This window comes from Ambystoma mexicanum, chromosome 5q (assembly GCF_040938575.1).
Source record: "Ambystoma mexicanum isolate Mex_15411 chromosome 5q, UKY_AmexF1_1, whole genome shotgun sequence".
NCBI classification, from domain to species: domain Eukaryota; kingdom Metazoa; phylum Chordata; class Amphibia; order Caudata; family Ambystomatidae; genus Ambystoma; species Ambystoma mexicanum.
In genome coordinates this window covers 1,130,112,953-1,130,129,596 of record NC_090933.1, presented here as the reverse complement: position 1 = coordinate 1,130,129,596, position 16,644 = coordinate 1,130,112,953, and the positions used below count along the sequence as shown (strand labels likewise).

The 16,644-nt window shown below is 45.9% G+C and overlaps 1 protein-coding gene across 4 annotated transcripts in view; it reads right to left on the bottom strand.

Moving 5' to 3' along the window:
- The window catches only part of EFR3A (EFR3 homolog A), a 1,818,520-nt gene that overhangs the window by 1,367,052 nt on the left and 434,824 nt on the right, over positions 1 to 16,644 (bottom strand). The window contains exon 1 of one of the 4 annotated variants that reach the window (XM_069621642.1): positions 8,993 to 9,113. The exons of 2 other annotated variants lie outside the window; for them this stretch is intronic. In XM_069621642.1, the coding sequence (XP_069477743.1) occupies positions 8,993 to 9,098 (106 nt within the window). In that variant the 5' untranslated portion in view covers positions 9,099 to 9,113. Of the gene's footprint in view, positions 1 to 8,992; positions 9,114 to 16,644 lie in introns of those variants that run through there. One more of the 4 variants, XM_069621639.1, reaches the window with a different exon arrangement.

The following is a 16,644-nucleotide window of genomic DNA, read 5'->3' as shown; positions in this document are numbered from 1 at the left end:
CACAAGAGTGTCTCTAAGATAGTTGTTATGGCGTCAGGATCAGGAGTGCTAAGCAGAGTAGATTAAGTGGAGGTACCGGGATGGGGTGGTGTTTGGAGAAACATAAGGCACATTTTCTGCATTAATCAGATACAGGAAGGGTGGTGAGAGAGGTGAACTGTTACAGGAGGGGAACTACCCTAATGACATATGCAGATAAGTAGGTCAAATGCAATTTAGATATAGAAGGAGCTATTTCAAACATATTTAGTAAACATGGCATATGAGGATAGGCAAATCTGATACAGTATGAGATACTTTGAAAGGAAGCTGTCTCAGGCGTAGTTAGAAAGCAAGGCTAGTGCAGTTAGGCGGGTCGGAATCAAATATGAGATGCTATGTACAAGTTAGCTGTATACACGTGTGCAGGCAGTATTAAAAAAAATTAAACAGGCAGGCAATGAGAAACTAATGCAGATGGATATATAGTTATACGATGTGGCCCAGCGCAGGGTGCGAATAATGCAGAGCCCAGGGTGTGATGCTGGAAATGCATTGGAGGGACAGGGCCTCCCTGTCCTTGTCCTGTAGTCCTTTTTCATTTGTGTTCTGTATTGTTTTCTGCCCAGGAGTCCATGTGGGACTCCTGGCAGTGCAGCACTTCCTGTTTTTGGTTTGGTGTACAGACCCATGGGATACCCTTATGGCACCCAAGGGTGGGGGTGCAACCCTGTGCCCCTAGTGTACGTTTCGGGCACCTGTGTGTGGCCCACAGAGCAGGGTATAGGCTGGTGGTGGCTCCATGCTGAATTTGACGGTGCTCTGAGTATCCTCCATTTTGGGATACCCAGACCCTGCCATTGGAATCAGTTGATTCCTGATAGGAAACAAGCTGGCCCCTGTGGCCTCTTGCTTTCTATTGTCCGGTACCTTGTTTTCTCAAAGTCCTGGGAAGCCCTGACTCTGTCCCTTCCCCCTGACTGGCTGTTGGGTGGAGGTTCCATATATGATGATGTGAAGTCCAGGCCAGACTGGCTGGAGCCTTCCCGTGATTATATTGTGGGTACACCCTGTGGGTGGGACCTGGGTGAATGGAGTGTGTGACCAATATGCACTTCTTGTTGTGGATGTCTGGTTTCTGGTGTTTGACACAATGACTGAGACAGCCCTGCCCGAAAATGGTATGAATGCAGTGTGTAGTGTTGAATGGCTGGGTACTTGTCCCAATACACATTCCTTGTTGTGAGTGTCTGAGAGGTAGGAGTAAGGCCTGAATGCACTGTATGCCTGATTGGCTTACTGACTGCATGAATGCCCTTCTGTATGATTGGCTGCTGAATGTGACCCAGCAGTGTGGATGAGAGAGAATAGTGTATCTGGGGACCTCTCACCACTGGAAATTGTTCAGAAGCTAAAGTTGAAACTAATGCTTAATCTCGCAGCCGAACCTGAAGAAGGTTGACTGCTGTCTCCCTTCGCCGAAATCCATCAAGACTGATCCAAGAGAGGACCTGGTTAGACGCCCTCCTCCCGTGCTCCGAGGGACCATCGAGCACCGCTAACCTTCGCCGAAGCGTACTGGAAGTCAGACCCTCGAAAGGCTGATGACCGGAGACTGGGACCGCCGAGGAGAACGAAGATCAGCACCAGACATTCCGTCCACCGCCGTCGACCAGGGTTCACAAGTTTGCTGCAACTGCTGAAGGCCCATCGAAGCCGTGTTACCCAGAAGAGAGGACCGCTTGACGCCGAGCCGCCGACGACCTGAGCCGCACGCTCCTTTGCCTAAGACATTTCATTCACAGACGCACTCGTCTGCACCGCCGCCTGCCTTATCCCGCCGGAGAAGGCCAAGCTGTCGACGCGCCGAGGAGCATCTGCCGGTGGGTTTCCCACCACCCAACGACCGCAGAGACGCTGGATGACTCGACGCCGTTGCTGACCCACAGTTCTTCATAAACTCTTTGCAGTCCTGAACTATCGTAATCGAGGTGCCACGCACTCCTCTTCCTTGCAGGACGTCTTCGCTCCACCTTCGACAAGCACCGATGGGACCGAAGCTGCCGCCTCGACGCAGAGTTCACTTTCTTCGTGGGATCTGCACGATCCGTGGCTCCTGCTTTAAAGGGAGCCGCTCACGAAGGATCCGTCGACGCCCTGTCGTCGAACTCTGCTATTCCAGGTACATTGGGGTGGTAGAAACATTATAGAAGGAAATAAGACTTTTAGAACAATATATTGACTGGGCTTGTGGTATATCTTTGCTTTACAAGTTGCCCAGGTTGGGGGGGGGGATCTCCACACAGAACTGTGTCTAGTGGTAGGGGCCAGTATTCTGCCAATTGTTCTAACCAACTGCTTTCCTCCTATCTCTATTGATGGTTGCCTTTATTAAGTGATCTGTGTGACATTTAACCAGAGTATAGTTGATGCACTTTAATGAGATCTGATAATTGTGGTACCACTTTAGAACTGTATATATTTGCCATTGTACATTTTCTGAGCACAAGTGAGTTATTGTGATTGTGTACATAACATTGAACTTAATTATATAAAGACTGTGTTTTAACTAATACAGTGTGTGGATATTCCTCTGTGGGGGCTTGGGGAATACACTGTACTTAGGAACAGCCTGCATCACCTCCTGAGAAGCTAGGCCTCGATTTCTCGACTACGTTACCAATAATAGAGAATCTTGGCTGGGGTCGTCTGTGCCTCTCCTCTGCCATATAGAGAGCAGAAGTACAGACACCCCCCCACCAGTCTTTACACCAGGGCACAGCAGCAGGCAAACAAAGAAAGCTAAGCAAGTAATATAGTAGGTGTCGGCATATGCAAGTGGCTTGTAGGAAGTGACAATATTTTTTAAAGTAATACAGAACAGTATAATCGAATAATACGGTACGAGTAGTACAGATGCTGCAGTCGCTTCGACAAATGGTGTGACAGGCTTAATGTAATACCGCACACAGCTGAAGGGGTACAATGATAGAGGCGACACAGACAGGATGCACAAGTATAGTCTTTCAGTTATGTCCAGATAGGCACTTTGCGTGCGCCTGCAGACAGTAGGTTGGAGTAGGCTAAGAGTCATGCGCCTCGTGTGAATAAAGAGTGCAACTGAAGATGAGCTCTGTGCTTACTGTCGTATAGAAGGATGGGGTTAGCGTAGTGTAAGGGAGAATTCTCCGTTTAGGCTGAATTTCCTAACCTAGTGAGTCCCCCAGCAGCTTTGCTGGATTTCTGGAGTTTGTTTTTTTTCCATCCTGCCAAGAGTGAGACTCTTTTTCTCCCACTCTTGGACATGAATGTGGTTAATTCCTTTGAATGTCAATGTGTTCTATGGGCTATGGGGTCTTTTACTCCATAGGGTCTCATATGTTTTTCTATGTGTGTTACACCGCACCCTCTGTGCCGTAGCACTGGGGCGTCCTAGCGGACCTCCATCATAGACTCCATACCCGGGGATTGACTACTGTCTCCCCGGGCATGTAAAGTCACCATTGGCTTTACTAGACCTAAATTTACTAACAAAACTAGTACAAACCATCCTATTGTGGACGTACTAGTAGGGGTAATTCGATTACTCCTGGATCTGTTATTCGAGGGGGCACTGTCCCGTCTCCACTCGTCGAGTTTTGGCTGGTGGCAGTGGAAACTACTTGTTATATTCGACCCCGAATATAACCCTATGGGATTCTTCCCATTGTTGGACATTAATACTTTTTCTCGTTAATCTCTAACATACCACCGGTTTACTTATCTTAAATAAGTCTATCGGGTGGTATTTTCTGCCAGAACTCGGTTTTTAAAATGGCGTCTGTGTTCGTCTGTGACTCCTAAAGCAAAGGTTGAGCCCTTTGTTCCACTTTTGGCGGGCTTCTGTACAGAGACCCTCCAAAGTGGTGCCATTCTGTCTGGGTTACCACAGGGGTGTGGGAGGGGGTTTAGGCACCCTGGACTGAGTTGCCTTGCCAACTCAGGTCGCACTCTGGTGTGATTGGCCCAAGTGGTGAGCCACCCCGCTCACCACTTAGCGTGTGTTGATTGACAGCTAGGCTGAATGAATGGGGGTTTTCTGCATAAAAGCAGGTCTTTTGGGACTGGATCTTCAGAAGTCGCCACAGGACCTAAGAATCCGAGGAGGGTAAAGCTGAGCCTACCTGCATCGACGACACCTCCGGTGGAGACCTGCTGAAGCGACTCACCACTTCCCGACGACAGAGGAGATCTCCCTGCCGGAGAGTCTCTTCCCCTCACTGGTGGGAACAACCAGTCCCCTTTGCTTTCTCTTCGCTTCAGGACGCAGTGGTCGAATTGCCCGTGCAGAGAAACTCAGCAACCTGATAGCCACTACCTCTGCACCGCGACCAAAAGGTGGTGCCTTGTGACGGAGCACTCCGCGGCTGGTCTCTTCCCTGGTGGTGCACCGGACTTCACTTTTCTTCGACGACGAGATCATCTCTACTCTTGGCAAAGACCCGACGTGCATCCACCACCAGGAACAACTGCCCCCGCCGGAGCTGTCTCTCAACAATCAAGGTACTGTGTCCGCCTGGCTTCCCTTGTTGCCGTATAGAGTGGGCTGTCTTAATCCTCGCCTCTCCATAGGGTCGCCTCTAAGCTTCTATAACGTTTTGTTCTGAACTGATCCAATCTGCCTATAACAATTTGCGACACAGAATCGAAGCGCATTTCCACTAAGATACTTTTTGTGGGACATATCGCCTTGCCTCTCTCCGAGTGGGCCTGGCCACTGAACTTTGGAATCTACCTAGGCTACTGTCTTCTTGCCTTGTATTTGTTCTTACAAGTATTGGTATCGAGTTGATTTCTTAACCCGCCTTTCTCTCTCCCAGCCTAACGAATACTAGAGTGCCATCTAGGTTAAAGCATACACCTCTGTCTGCAAATAAGTGATGCCGTTGAACCTAGACTTGTCGAACTATTGTTAGGGGGATTGATATTCTTTTTCGTATAGTAATTGTGATTGAAATCATTGCCGTATTGAGTGCCAGAGTGTTTTCTATAGATGTGTTCTTATAAATAAATAACTATATATCTTTACACATAAGCCTTGCTGCGTGTTTGCTTGTTCTACTGTGTAAATTGCCCTATTTTGTATACTCCACATACTGCCCAACTCTTCTTGAGGGAAGTCTGACTGCTCAGCCACAGCTACCAAGTGAATCGGTGTGGTACAGACTGCTACCAAGTGGGTTTACTGCCAAACACCTGTAGTCCTAAATCTTTTGCAGTGGTCCCAGAGGGAACTGCACAGGTTTCCGCCTAACACGTAGTGAGCAAAGTGAGTTTTCACATGAGCAGCGTACCAGCGCCCGGCGCCATTTGCACTCAGTCAGCTCTGTCAGGAGGAGCCTTATTCTCCTGCCTTGCTCGACTGCCAGCTGACGCCTACCAGTCAGCTGTGATAGGATAAGAGGATGTGCCTGGGTGTGCCTGACCAATCCTAGGTCAGAGGCACGTTGTTGTTGCTGGCAAAGGTGCGAGACGGAAGGGGGCGGCCATCTTAGAATTAATAAACCATGCGGTTTACAGTATCAAGATTCTGCTGGGTACGTGCTTTTAAAGGAAGCACAATATATTGCACTTACAGCGCGGATGTTACAAATAAAGAGATACTAATTGTGGTCAAAACAAAAGTGGGAGCTGATGTTCAGAACTGCTGGCGAGGGTGATCAATGATGCAGGTCTCCTTACCCGGAAGCTGCTGTGGGGACGGAGTCTGTTAGAGAGCTGCTCCAGAAGCTCACGTGGCGAACAGAGCTCCTGCTCCCAGGCCGATGATTAGAGTATGGAGCAATGGATAATTGTTTAAAAAGATATTAAGACTGTCCAATGATATGATTTTGAATAAAAGGCTGTAGTGAACCCGACTGAGGGAGGCTAACTTTGCAAGAATGATCAGAGCCCGGTTGAGGGGGGGTAGAGTGGTATCCAAGGGGCGAAGAGCAATCGCCCAACAGGAAGGATTAACAAAATAACTTTTGTTTTGATTATGGTTTATGGCATAGCTGGCCTCCAAAGGCAAGAGCCTTGGCAAGAAAGAGATTTGGTCCCGGAAGGTCCTGACATCGGTGAAAGGAACTGTAACCCTGGGGTGGCGAAGCCCAGGAGTGTGCTGTGCTGAAAGGTCCTGCCTTGTCCCATGCTAAAAACGTGAGGAAGGGAGCCTCAGCCATACCATCCTTACTTATTTGGTGAAAACTTCTTTCTTTTCTTGTGAACATTATCCCACACTACTTTGTAATTTAGTAGTAAGGATTGGCAATAGATTTTTTTCTTTTTTTTTTTAGTATAGGCCCTTTTTATTGGACAAGACGCAACTCGGACAGCCTTATTATTTGATGGTCGTGGCTTGCTCCCATCTTAGATTTAGGTTTAGATTAGGCGTTTTTCTCACCCATTATACAGTTTAATAAACACCCTTGAACTGTGATCACTTGTGTCTGTCTTTACTGTTGCCACCATAAGTTCCTTACACCAGCCAAATAAAGGTTTCCCCTTTTTAAGTTATCAGCGGAGGCACCTTTTTAAAGTGTAAACCCGTCTCACATTGCATAAATATACCTGTGAATTTAACAGCTTAGAATTGGAAATCCATTATGTGCGATAATGCAATTCACTAACAAGTTTCAGCAAACACAGCGGGAATGCATGTTCACATGTGTATGCAGACCTATTGAATTTGACATTTAGTACTTTCAGACACAAGTAACGCACTCAAAGCCATCTTTGAAATCTTTTCGATAGCATTTACTGCTAGAGAAAAAACGCATCCGTTGAAAAGGGCAATAATGTCTTTCTTGTATTGCTTACACATCATTTTGTGAAAACATGCTTCATCTAGATGCCAAAATGAATGCATGAAGAACAAATTATCAGCTATCCACATTTAGGGCCGGATTCATGAAGTGTTTTATAATGGTGCAATCCCATAGGAAAACGTTCCATGAATCGGGCCCTTTATCATGAATTTTACTTGAATGAGGAACAAACAGAAAGGCGATAGCAGTTGATCAAAGCGGGCAATTAGATGACCCCAATATCGTTGGGTATCTGGGATGAAACACTTCTTGCCAGATATGAAACATTATTTCTCTCAACTGCTTTAGTGGTGGCAAAAATAAACATTACTATGAAAATGGGGAGTCAATGAAATTCCTAGACTGGGAAAACGGAAACAAGATTTAGGAAGCAAGAGCAGGTCCTGCTGCTGTATTCAGAAGTGTACAAAAATGTGGAACAATTGGGAAATCAACAGATAAATAACTGTATCTCTGTCTTTAAGCATGAGCAAACAATGCATCTCACTGGACCAACTCAAAGCATGTATTACCGCTGGTCATGTTATGTTATTTCATATTTTTATCCTCCGCTTTCCATTGTTATTTAGAAAACGATAACAAAGTGTGCTGGAAAAAAAATGCCAATTAGAAGAATCACACCCACAAACCAAGATGTTCAGGAGTAGTTGTTTCCCTTCCATATAACACGGAGTTCCACTATCTCTATGCCTTGCACTGGCTCCAGCGCCATTTTCGGCGGCAAAACCTGCCACAGGTGGGCATGTAAACGTCATTTTGGGTGGAGATAAGGCTTTTCTGGCATGCAGGGCTGGTGAACACCCAGACAGCCTCATTGCTGCTAAAATGAATTTAGTTTCAGCAGATTGTTGGTAAGTTTACACCATTCTTTTTCCTCACCTTATCACACGTGATTGATTACTTGAGATGTGACAACAGTCAACTGTGTTTCCTTAGCGCCAATGGAGCCGCCACACGCGGGCCTGTTGCTCAGCTCTGGCATGTGCACATTTGCTGTTGTCAATAGGTCACGTACTGTGTGGCCTAATGGCTGCAGGCATGCCAATTACCCCGGCCCAGCAGAAAGTATACATAGATGGTGGCAAGGTCAATTAAACCTCCAATGGCCAGGAGGCCCATCTGGGTAGAAAACCGACCAGCACTAACACAGAGTGCGGCCTGAAAGAGACTGTTAAGCAGTTCAGACTTTCACGAGGGCATCCATTTCCCTTTGCACCTGAAATTTCAAAAAATCCCCGTGTTTCAACCCCCATAGCAAACCCCGTCAGACATTCTATATACGGAAAATGTTCTGCATGTCACATGGGGGGAAAAACAGGGTAAGGAAAGAGTGCGATTGGTGGTCACACGTGAATCATAATGAAGGTTGCTGGTCTCTTGAAAAGGTCATAGATGAGCCTTTGAAAATGGTGGCTCCGACCAAAGTCTATTTTCCATTGCTCTCTAGGAGGGGGTCTAGGCACCAGACCGCGGCTTCTTCAACTATGGTGATGCACTTTTTGTTGAAAAGGAGAGTCTTAAGGTGTGGACATTCTTGGGGGGGCAGGGGGGGGGCAAGGGAAGGGGGGGAGGTAAGCACACCACCTTCGGTATCTCAAGCACAGCTTTTGGAATGCACTGTTGGTTGGAAGGTTCCATTTTTTTTATACGAATGAGTTCTTTTAAATTCAACGTCCCTCCTGCACTGAAAGACACCGTGAACTGTATTTGGAAGCTCGAAATTACCTCCAACCAAAGCGCCATCTCCTCATTCAAAATTACACTGCGGTCTGACTAGAATTTGAAAACCTTTCACAGGAAGCTGCGCGCTACAAGCAATCGCCGCAGGAACAATAAACCAGCAGCTCCACACAGGTCCCAAGAGCTGCCGACGCACACCTTTATTTCCATGCCACATGATGAAATTGTTTTGAAAAGAGAACAAGGCAGAATTTATAGTAATCCGAGTGCGCACAGCTGCTCCGAAACAGGCATTTACAATAAGATTGGTTTTAACCTGTACACACTCGGATTGTGGAATATACGTCAGTCATTTGAAACTGAAAATATGTTATCAGAAAGAAAAATATGAAAGCTAGACAGCAATGCATTACTGTAATGTATATTGTAATGGAATTACATTTTGCTGAAAAAATAATTAAAAAAAAAAAAAGACCTTGACGTACCCAAACACATCAATCGGCTTGGCTCCAGGGCAGGGTTGAAGTTATAGCTGGTTTCATGTTCCTCTGTGGGTACGTGGGCGTAGTGCGTCATTATACGAGCGAGCATGTTTTCTAGATCCCCCCTCAGCCTGCTCGGGTAAGTGAGGAGCGACTGGCGCTCGCCAGCACTGACAGCCCTGACTGAAGGTAAACTGATCTAATTAGCATGTGACGGCACGGAACACCTGGAAACGGCACAGATCAGATTATGGTAACGATAGCAGGTCCCGCAAATGCACACGATCTATTGTGGAAAAGGCATCATCAAATTTTCATTTCCCATTTGTTCTTGGGTTCCCTTTCTAGTGCAGGTATTTGCTGATTCCATGTGGAAAGGTCTGATGTTTTCAGTATGCAGTGGTTTTATTGTTTCTTCGACCACTATACACTGGTGCTTGGCGTCCAATGACTCTGGCGGCGAGAGGCAGTTTACATGGACGCCATCACATTCCTCCATGCGCTGCATAGTTGGACCACATTGGCATGGAGCAGTATAGTCTTCTGGAGTAACGTGCTGCGGTAATGTACACACCATTGGCTTTTTGTCGCATTGTTGAGAAAAGTGCATCCCCAGAAAACATAATAGGTGAAATTAGCTTAGGTTATGCCAATGGCACATCCAGGGCCGGCCTTAGCTCTGACAGCACACTGGTGGGTTGGGGGCGGGAGGGTGTTGATAATTTGGCACGCCTAGCTGCGGAGCTCGTGAATAACTCCCCGCTCCCGTGCTGGAGCAGGGAGTTAATCACTTCAATAGTGTGCCAATGCTAAACTAGCATGGGGCAACCTTTCAAAATGTCCAATCCGTTCACATGATGTTTAGTTATAGGACCTACGTGCCATTTACAGCTGCAGTGTGCTGGTATTATGTTGATGCAGTGACCTACCTTGATGCCCTACTAAAGATGTGTGGGCATTTCAACATGATGGTTGGGGACCCCCCCCTTGGTTAGAGCGGAAAACCGTCAGCTACAGGTGGGGTGCATACATTTTAATGGAGAAAAAAATATAGCTGGGAGTTAATAGCCCAGATTATGGTTTATTTTATTGTTTAAAGCGCAGACCTAGCTCGAGAGCAGCAGAGCACTGTACAGAGTGTGGGTAGCCGGCATTTGGGCTGGCATCTTTTAACAGTAGCGCAGTACTGTGAGGTATGTGTGTCCATTGGAATTAGTCCTTGGTCACGTGTTGAAAGAGCCATGTTTTGAGAGATTTGTGAAATTAGAGAATTGTGGGGGCACTCTGAGCAGACACCGGGATCGAGTTCCAGAGGGTGGGTGCATGACAAGAGAAGTATTGTTTGCAGGTCCTCTCTTTGCAGACTAGTTGCGATTCAAGCCGGTTGGTCGATTTGCTGCACAAGGAGCGTGTGCTACCAGATATGTTGAGATAGCCGCCAGGTACGCTGATGTACTTACTACCCGTGACTGCGTTGTAGATGATACATGCAGTCTTGAATAATATTTTGGCTTGAAGTGGAAACCAATGTCGTTCACGTAGCATGGGGGTGTTTCGGTTAAATTACTGAGCTCACATAATAAGATGTGCTGCAGCATTGTGGACTGCTTTTAGGTGAGCCAAATGAGGAACTGGGAGCCCTGTCAGGAGAACATTTCCCCGATCGATATGCGAGACCACAACGGTCTGCACTACAATCTGGATGTCCTGCTGCAGGATAAAAGGTTTCATTTTTCGAGGGGTAGACATTCTGAGCCAGGCTATTTGGGCCTTCTTGGCTATATGTTTCTAGAAGGACAGATTGCTGTCAATTGTGAAGCCTAAAGAGTCAGAGTTGTGGATCAAATCCTTCAAGGGGCACATAATTGAGTCATTGTTGGGCAAGTTGATTTTTAGCGGGTGGACCAATGAGGACTAATTAATGGATGGGTTTAGTTTCAAGTAGGCAGTCGACATCCAAGACTGGATGATGGCTAGGTCATCACAGAGACAAATGATGTCCTGCATGCTATTTACTCTCATGTACAACGGAGTATCGGCTGCGTATTGGTGGATGGCTATATTGGGATCTTTGAGGAGAGCGCCAGAGGCTGCATGTAAAGGTTACAAAGGATTGGTGAAAGGATGGGGCCTTGGGGAACCTGGAGTAGGCTAGAACACAACAAGTTCATCTGGATAGCCTGTATCTGCCTGAGAGGTAGGAGGTAAACCAATTCAAGACAGTGCCAGAGAATGGTATGAGTCTCCCATATCCACGATTTACATCCACCACTGGGATGGTGGCTGTCTCGATGCCACACTTTAGGCGAGCCCTGACTGATGGTCATTTAAGAGGTGAAGTTGTTTGACTCTGGCGAGTAGTTGTGTAGCAACTATTTTTCCAAGATTTTGCCAATAAATGGGAGGTTCGTAATGGGCCTGTAGTTTGCAGGTTGTCTGGATCTAGGGTTGCTTTTTCAAAAGAGGTATTCTGATTTGATATATGTTTTGATTGGAATGTTTTTTTACTACTAATAATTACACCAGCTTCTTCTGTAGTTGCTTCCACTTTCGCACCTGATATATTTTGAAATAGGCTCAAGTGGCCTAAGGAGCTGAAGTTAACTAAAGGACCTAATAAGAGGTGAGGCCTTGATGCTTGAGTATTCTGAGTCGCTATGCTTGATATAAAATGCTAACCAACATAAACTCACAATAGCCGTGCAAGAGAGTACGCACCCAGCCCCTTACAGGCAGAAACAGAACCTGCTGTGGTTCCCTGTACTCTTAAATAAACAGATCTCGGGATCCAGCAACAGATTTTAGTGAAATGGTGTACATTTTACAAAGTGTCGTCAATATTAATGGCACGTGTAACAATGAAACCATGGTCTGTGTTAAAAAGCCGACTTCAAGCAATTATTTTTAAGGGTCTCAACGCTAGTCATATAGGCAATACATGTTGCCACACAGGGCCAGGTAAAAATCAAGTTTGACGCAAAAATAAACAATGACAACACTGGTGGAAATAACAGTTGTAAGAGCATTTAAGTCGGAATTACCAATGCGTGGTAGAGTTACTGCAAATGGTGAGCTTACCCTCCTAATGATTTTGGACTTATCTGCAGCGTTTGCTATGTTAGACCATAACATCTTATTAGACCATCTAAAGGAAGTCTGGAGTTTCAGGTACTGCACTCCTTTGGTTTAATTCTTTTCTGTCTAATCATCAACAGGTGCACAATATGGTGGGTTCCTGCATGATACTATTCCGGTCAGCTGTGGAGTCCCTCAGGGATCTGCTTAATCTTCACTTCTTTTTAACATCTATATGAATCAATTGATGAACATTTTAAAACATTTTGAGGTGAACTTTCATTCTTACGCAGATGATACGCAAGATTTACCGAAGGACTGGTAACCTCTACGATACCATCCAGAGAGTTGGCCTGTGTTTAGATGAAATTGCTGGTTGGATATCCCTTAAAATGCAAATAGAACCAAGGTGGCTGTGTTTGGACCCAAACACTTTCTAGTCAATACGCTGAACTGTCACCCCTTCCTGAATATTTGGGGTCAAAATTATATTTTGTCACAAGCTAAAAAACATAGGGTGCATCTGGCAAGCGAACCTGGGCTGTAATGTCCAGGTTGGCGCTCTAGTTCATTCGCTTTTCCCTCCCTAACACTGCTTTATCTTGCTTTGGTGTACATTACCCCAAAGGATTGCGCTATGGTAATGGGAGTTTTGGTCAACTTCACCTGGATTACAGAAATGCTCTTTATCTGGGTGTCGCGAGAGACACTTGATTAGGCCGCAGAAAGGGCAGAATGCAGCTGTGAGGCTAATTATCAAGGCCCCTAAATTCACTCACACCTCACTTCTTCGTAGGTCCCTACATTTGCTCCCAGTAAAGGAAATGATTAATTTCAAAATCCTTTGCTTGGTCTTCAAAAGCATTCACGGGGCTAGCTCATTCATATCTTTCACAGAAGCTCAATTGGTATCAGATTCTTCTTAAGATCCCCCCCGCCCTCCTTGCGCTGTATCCTAATTTTGTATTTTGTTTATTTGTAAAGCGCACCAAGCCCTGAGGCATCTGGGCGTATTTCTTACTGTTACACAGTTACATATATACAGTACAGTGATACGTAAGAACATTATTTAGAGATATACAGATGATAATCATGGGCACTTGAACGTAGTGAAGTTAAACAGATCTACATAGTTGCAGGGGGCGTCTCATATCACAAACAAGGTAGGGCGAAGGCGTAGTGTCTAGGGCTGGTGGGCTAGAGATCTTGCTCTAGCAGCCAGATTTTGACTTTGCTTCTGAAGGAATGGTAGGATGGTTCAGATCTGAGTGAGGTGGGTAGAGTGTTCCACAGTAACTCAGTGCACGGTTTGCGAGGCATTTGTGGGTGAGTGACAGTGATTTAATGGTAATTCATTGGTTGACCGAGAGCCAATTTAGACACTGTCTGGTTTCTGAGATATGGGCTCTGGGAATATTCATTGCTGCCCTAATGGCATTGTTTTGTAAAACCTGTAATTTGTTAATATTCCGTCAGCTAACACCTAGATAGAGCGCATTACAGTAGTCAAGTTTTGACAGGACTAGTGCTCTGGCTATAATGGTCCAATTGTTGGTGGTTAGGAAAGGTATGCATGCCATGATAAGTTTGCAGGTGTAGGCCGTTGCAGAGGTTACTGCGTTGGTTTGTCCGTCTAAGGTTAGAGTGGAGACTGGATATATGCCAAGAGTTTTGGCGTCCTTGGATACCTTAATGGTGTTGCCATCTATGGTGAAGGAGTCAAAGTTGGGATCTAACTTGGTGAGTCTGTGTTGTGAGCCAAGGAGGAGTAGCTCTGTCTTATTGTCATTAAGACAGAGCCCATGTTGTGACATCCAGGCCTGGATGACGGAATAAATGTTGAGTGCTTTGGATTCTGCTTTGTGGTCACTAGTGGCAGGGATGAGTATTTGGGGGTCATCTGCATAATTAGTGTAGGTGACACCCAAATGATCGAGGATATCGAAAAGGGGCTTGGTAAACACATTGTAAAGTGTTGGAGATACGCATGAGCCTTGGGGGACTCTGTACATGACTGGTGCAGGTTCGGCAGAAGCTGACGGAGAGAAGACCCTCATTGATCTGTTCAAGAAAAAATCTTATCCACGCAGTGGCTTTGTCTGAAAATGTGCTGCAGAGACAAGATGATTGCATAGGACTTGGTGATTTACCAAGTCGAATGATATGATGTATGTTATTTATAACGTGCTTAATACCCAGAGGTTTCTAAGGGCAGACCCGGGGATCAAACCTATGTTGCTCCGTGTCATCTTGCTTCCAAGGCGAGCACGTTGCCCCTGAGCTATCCTCCCGAGACTGCCGACAAGTCAAGTAATAGAAGAACTCCGACAAAGGCAGATTGGCCCTCCTCCTATTTGTGTTTTCAGGTCAATCAAGGCCATCTCCATCCAGTGCCTGGGTCTGAAGCCTGATTGCCTGAAGCCAAGGAGGTTGTTGGTTTCTAAGTGTTCCTGGATCTGCATATAGGCTGCTCTGTCCAGGATTTTCAGAAGGGGACAGTGGTGATGGGTCTATAATTGGTGGGGATACTCGGGTCTAGAGGTGGTTTCTTAAGTAAGGGATGAACCCAGTCGTTTTTGAGGTTGATGGGTACGTGCTGGTATTGAATGAGGTGTTGATTACGGAGGTGATGGAAGGGAGCCAATTCAATAGTTGCTTCCTTCATGATGGGGGCTGGACAAGTGTCGCCCTGACAATTAGATGGTTTAAGTTTAAGGATTAGGTTTTCTACATCTTTGGTAGACAGTGGAGAAAAGTTGAATGGCTTAAGGAAGTGTTTATGTGAGGTGTGATGCGTGGTTCGTGATGGGTCCAGTGAGAGGCTAGTTTTTTTAGATTCTATTTTTTCTTGGAGCATATTGATCTTTGTCTAGAAGTGCTTTTTGAATATTGGAGCACCACATAGTGTCTTTGACACATGTGTCGGCGGGAGCTATTGGGGTTTCTAATTCTCCAAGTATATTGAAGAGTTCTTTAGTACTCGATTTCGCTTGGATGATCCGGTTGTTATATGTGTCTTTTTTTACTTGAAAGATAGCCTCTTTGTAGTTGAGGGATGCCATCAGTAGTTTGTTCTTATTAGATGCTATGGGGAGGCTCTTTCAGAGGGCCTCCGCAGTTCTTTTTAGCTTGCGTAGAGCTAGGAGGTGCGGTGTAAACCACAAGTTGAGGTGTGCGCAAGGTTTGGGCTTTAGTAGTTTAAGTGGGGCAATGTTGTTGATCGCTTTGAGGAGGATGTGATCATAGTTATCAACAAGTGCAGTTGGGCTTGTGTGTACTTTGATAAGAGTTGTTAAGGATGGGTAGTATAAGAGGGAGCAGTTTCTCCCTAGTTCTATCCCTGCTATTTCTTGTGCAGATTGGGGGAAGAGAGAGATTCTGTTTAGTGCTTTGATAGTCATACTTGATAGTGAATGTGATCAGATGATAGTCTGACCAGGCACCGGGCATGTTGGAAAGGATGTTGATGTTGCAGTTGAAGTCTGCGAGCCAATCAAGGAGCCTACCTTAGAAATTGGTTTCCTTCATTGCATCACTGAACCTACCCACATCAATTATCGTGTCGGCGACGACTAGGGCTTTAGCATCCTTAGCATCTTAGAAACCAAGGTTAAAATCGCCTAGTAGAATAATTGGAGAACTTAGCTTAGTTTTAGTGGAGAGAAGGGTTCTTCAAAGGCGGATACCGGGCCAGGGGGCCTGTAGATGAGGTGCATACTAAGTGTTTGGGTGGCTGAGACTGGGAGCTTGACGGACAATAGTTCTGCTGTGGGAGAGGTTGGCTAGATATAGGTCTGAGGCCTAAGCAGGTTTTGGGTATGAATGCAACCCCACCGCCTTTACTTTGGTTGGAATCTCTATCACACATCTGATGATGGAATAGTCAATAGGGATAGCGAGGGAGAGAGCGGGTCCAGCAGCAGCATGTAGCCAAGTCTCTATAATCGCTAAGTAGTCAAGGTCTTGTGCTGTAATATAGTCTGTGATATCTAAGGCATGTGCTGGTAATGATCTGGCGTTCATTAATGCGCTCTTGATGGCTGTATCAGGTGTGCGTTTATTGATAGCAGAGGTGGGGCGTTCCTTCAGTGAGGTGCACTTGGTAGAAATATTATTGGTTAGTTTAAGAGAGGTGGCTCTAGCTTTGGGTGTGGCTATGGAACTGGGAACTAGAGGGGCTGGTAGAAATCTGGAGCCTAATCTGTCATTCCTATGTTTCAGTGTGCATGGGTGGTTCGAGTGGGTTTGGTGGTAAATCGTTCAAGGGCCGATGTGTTTAGGTATGGGTAATGTGGTGGGGTTGTGGTGGTGGATGTGGTTGTAGGAGTGGGGTGCAGGCAGGAGGGCAAGAAAACTGATGGAGGAATGATCTCCGATAACGGGAGCCTTCTGCTCATAGTCAAGGAGGTGCTGATATGTTTGGGCTTGTTGTTGGGTGTTAGGGAGAATTCTCCAGAACAGCTAATTTCCCTTACCTTCTGAGTCCCTCAGCAGCTTTGCTGGATTTCTAGGATTTATTATTTTCACCTGGTAAGAGTGTGAGCCTTTCTTTCCCACTCTTACATGCGTTTTGCTGTGTG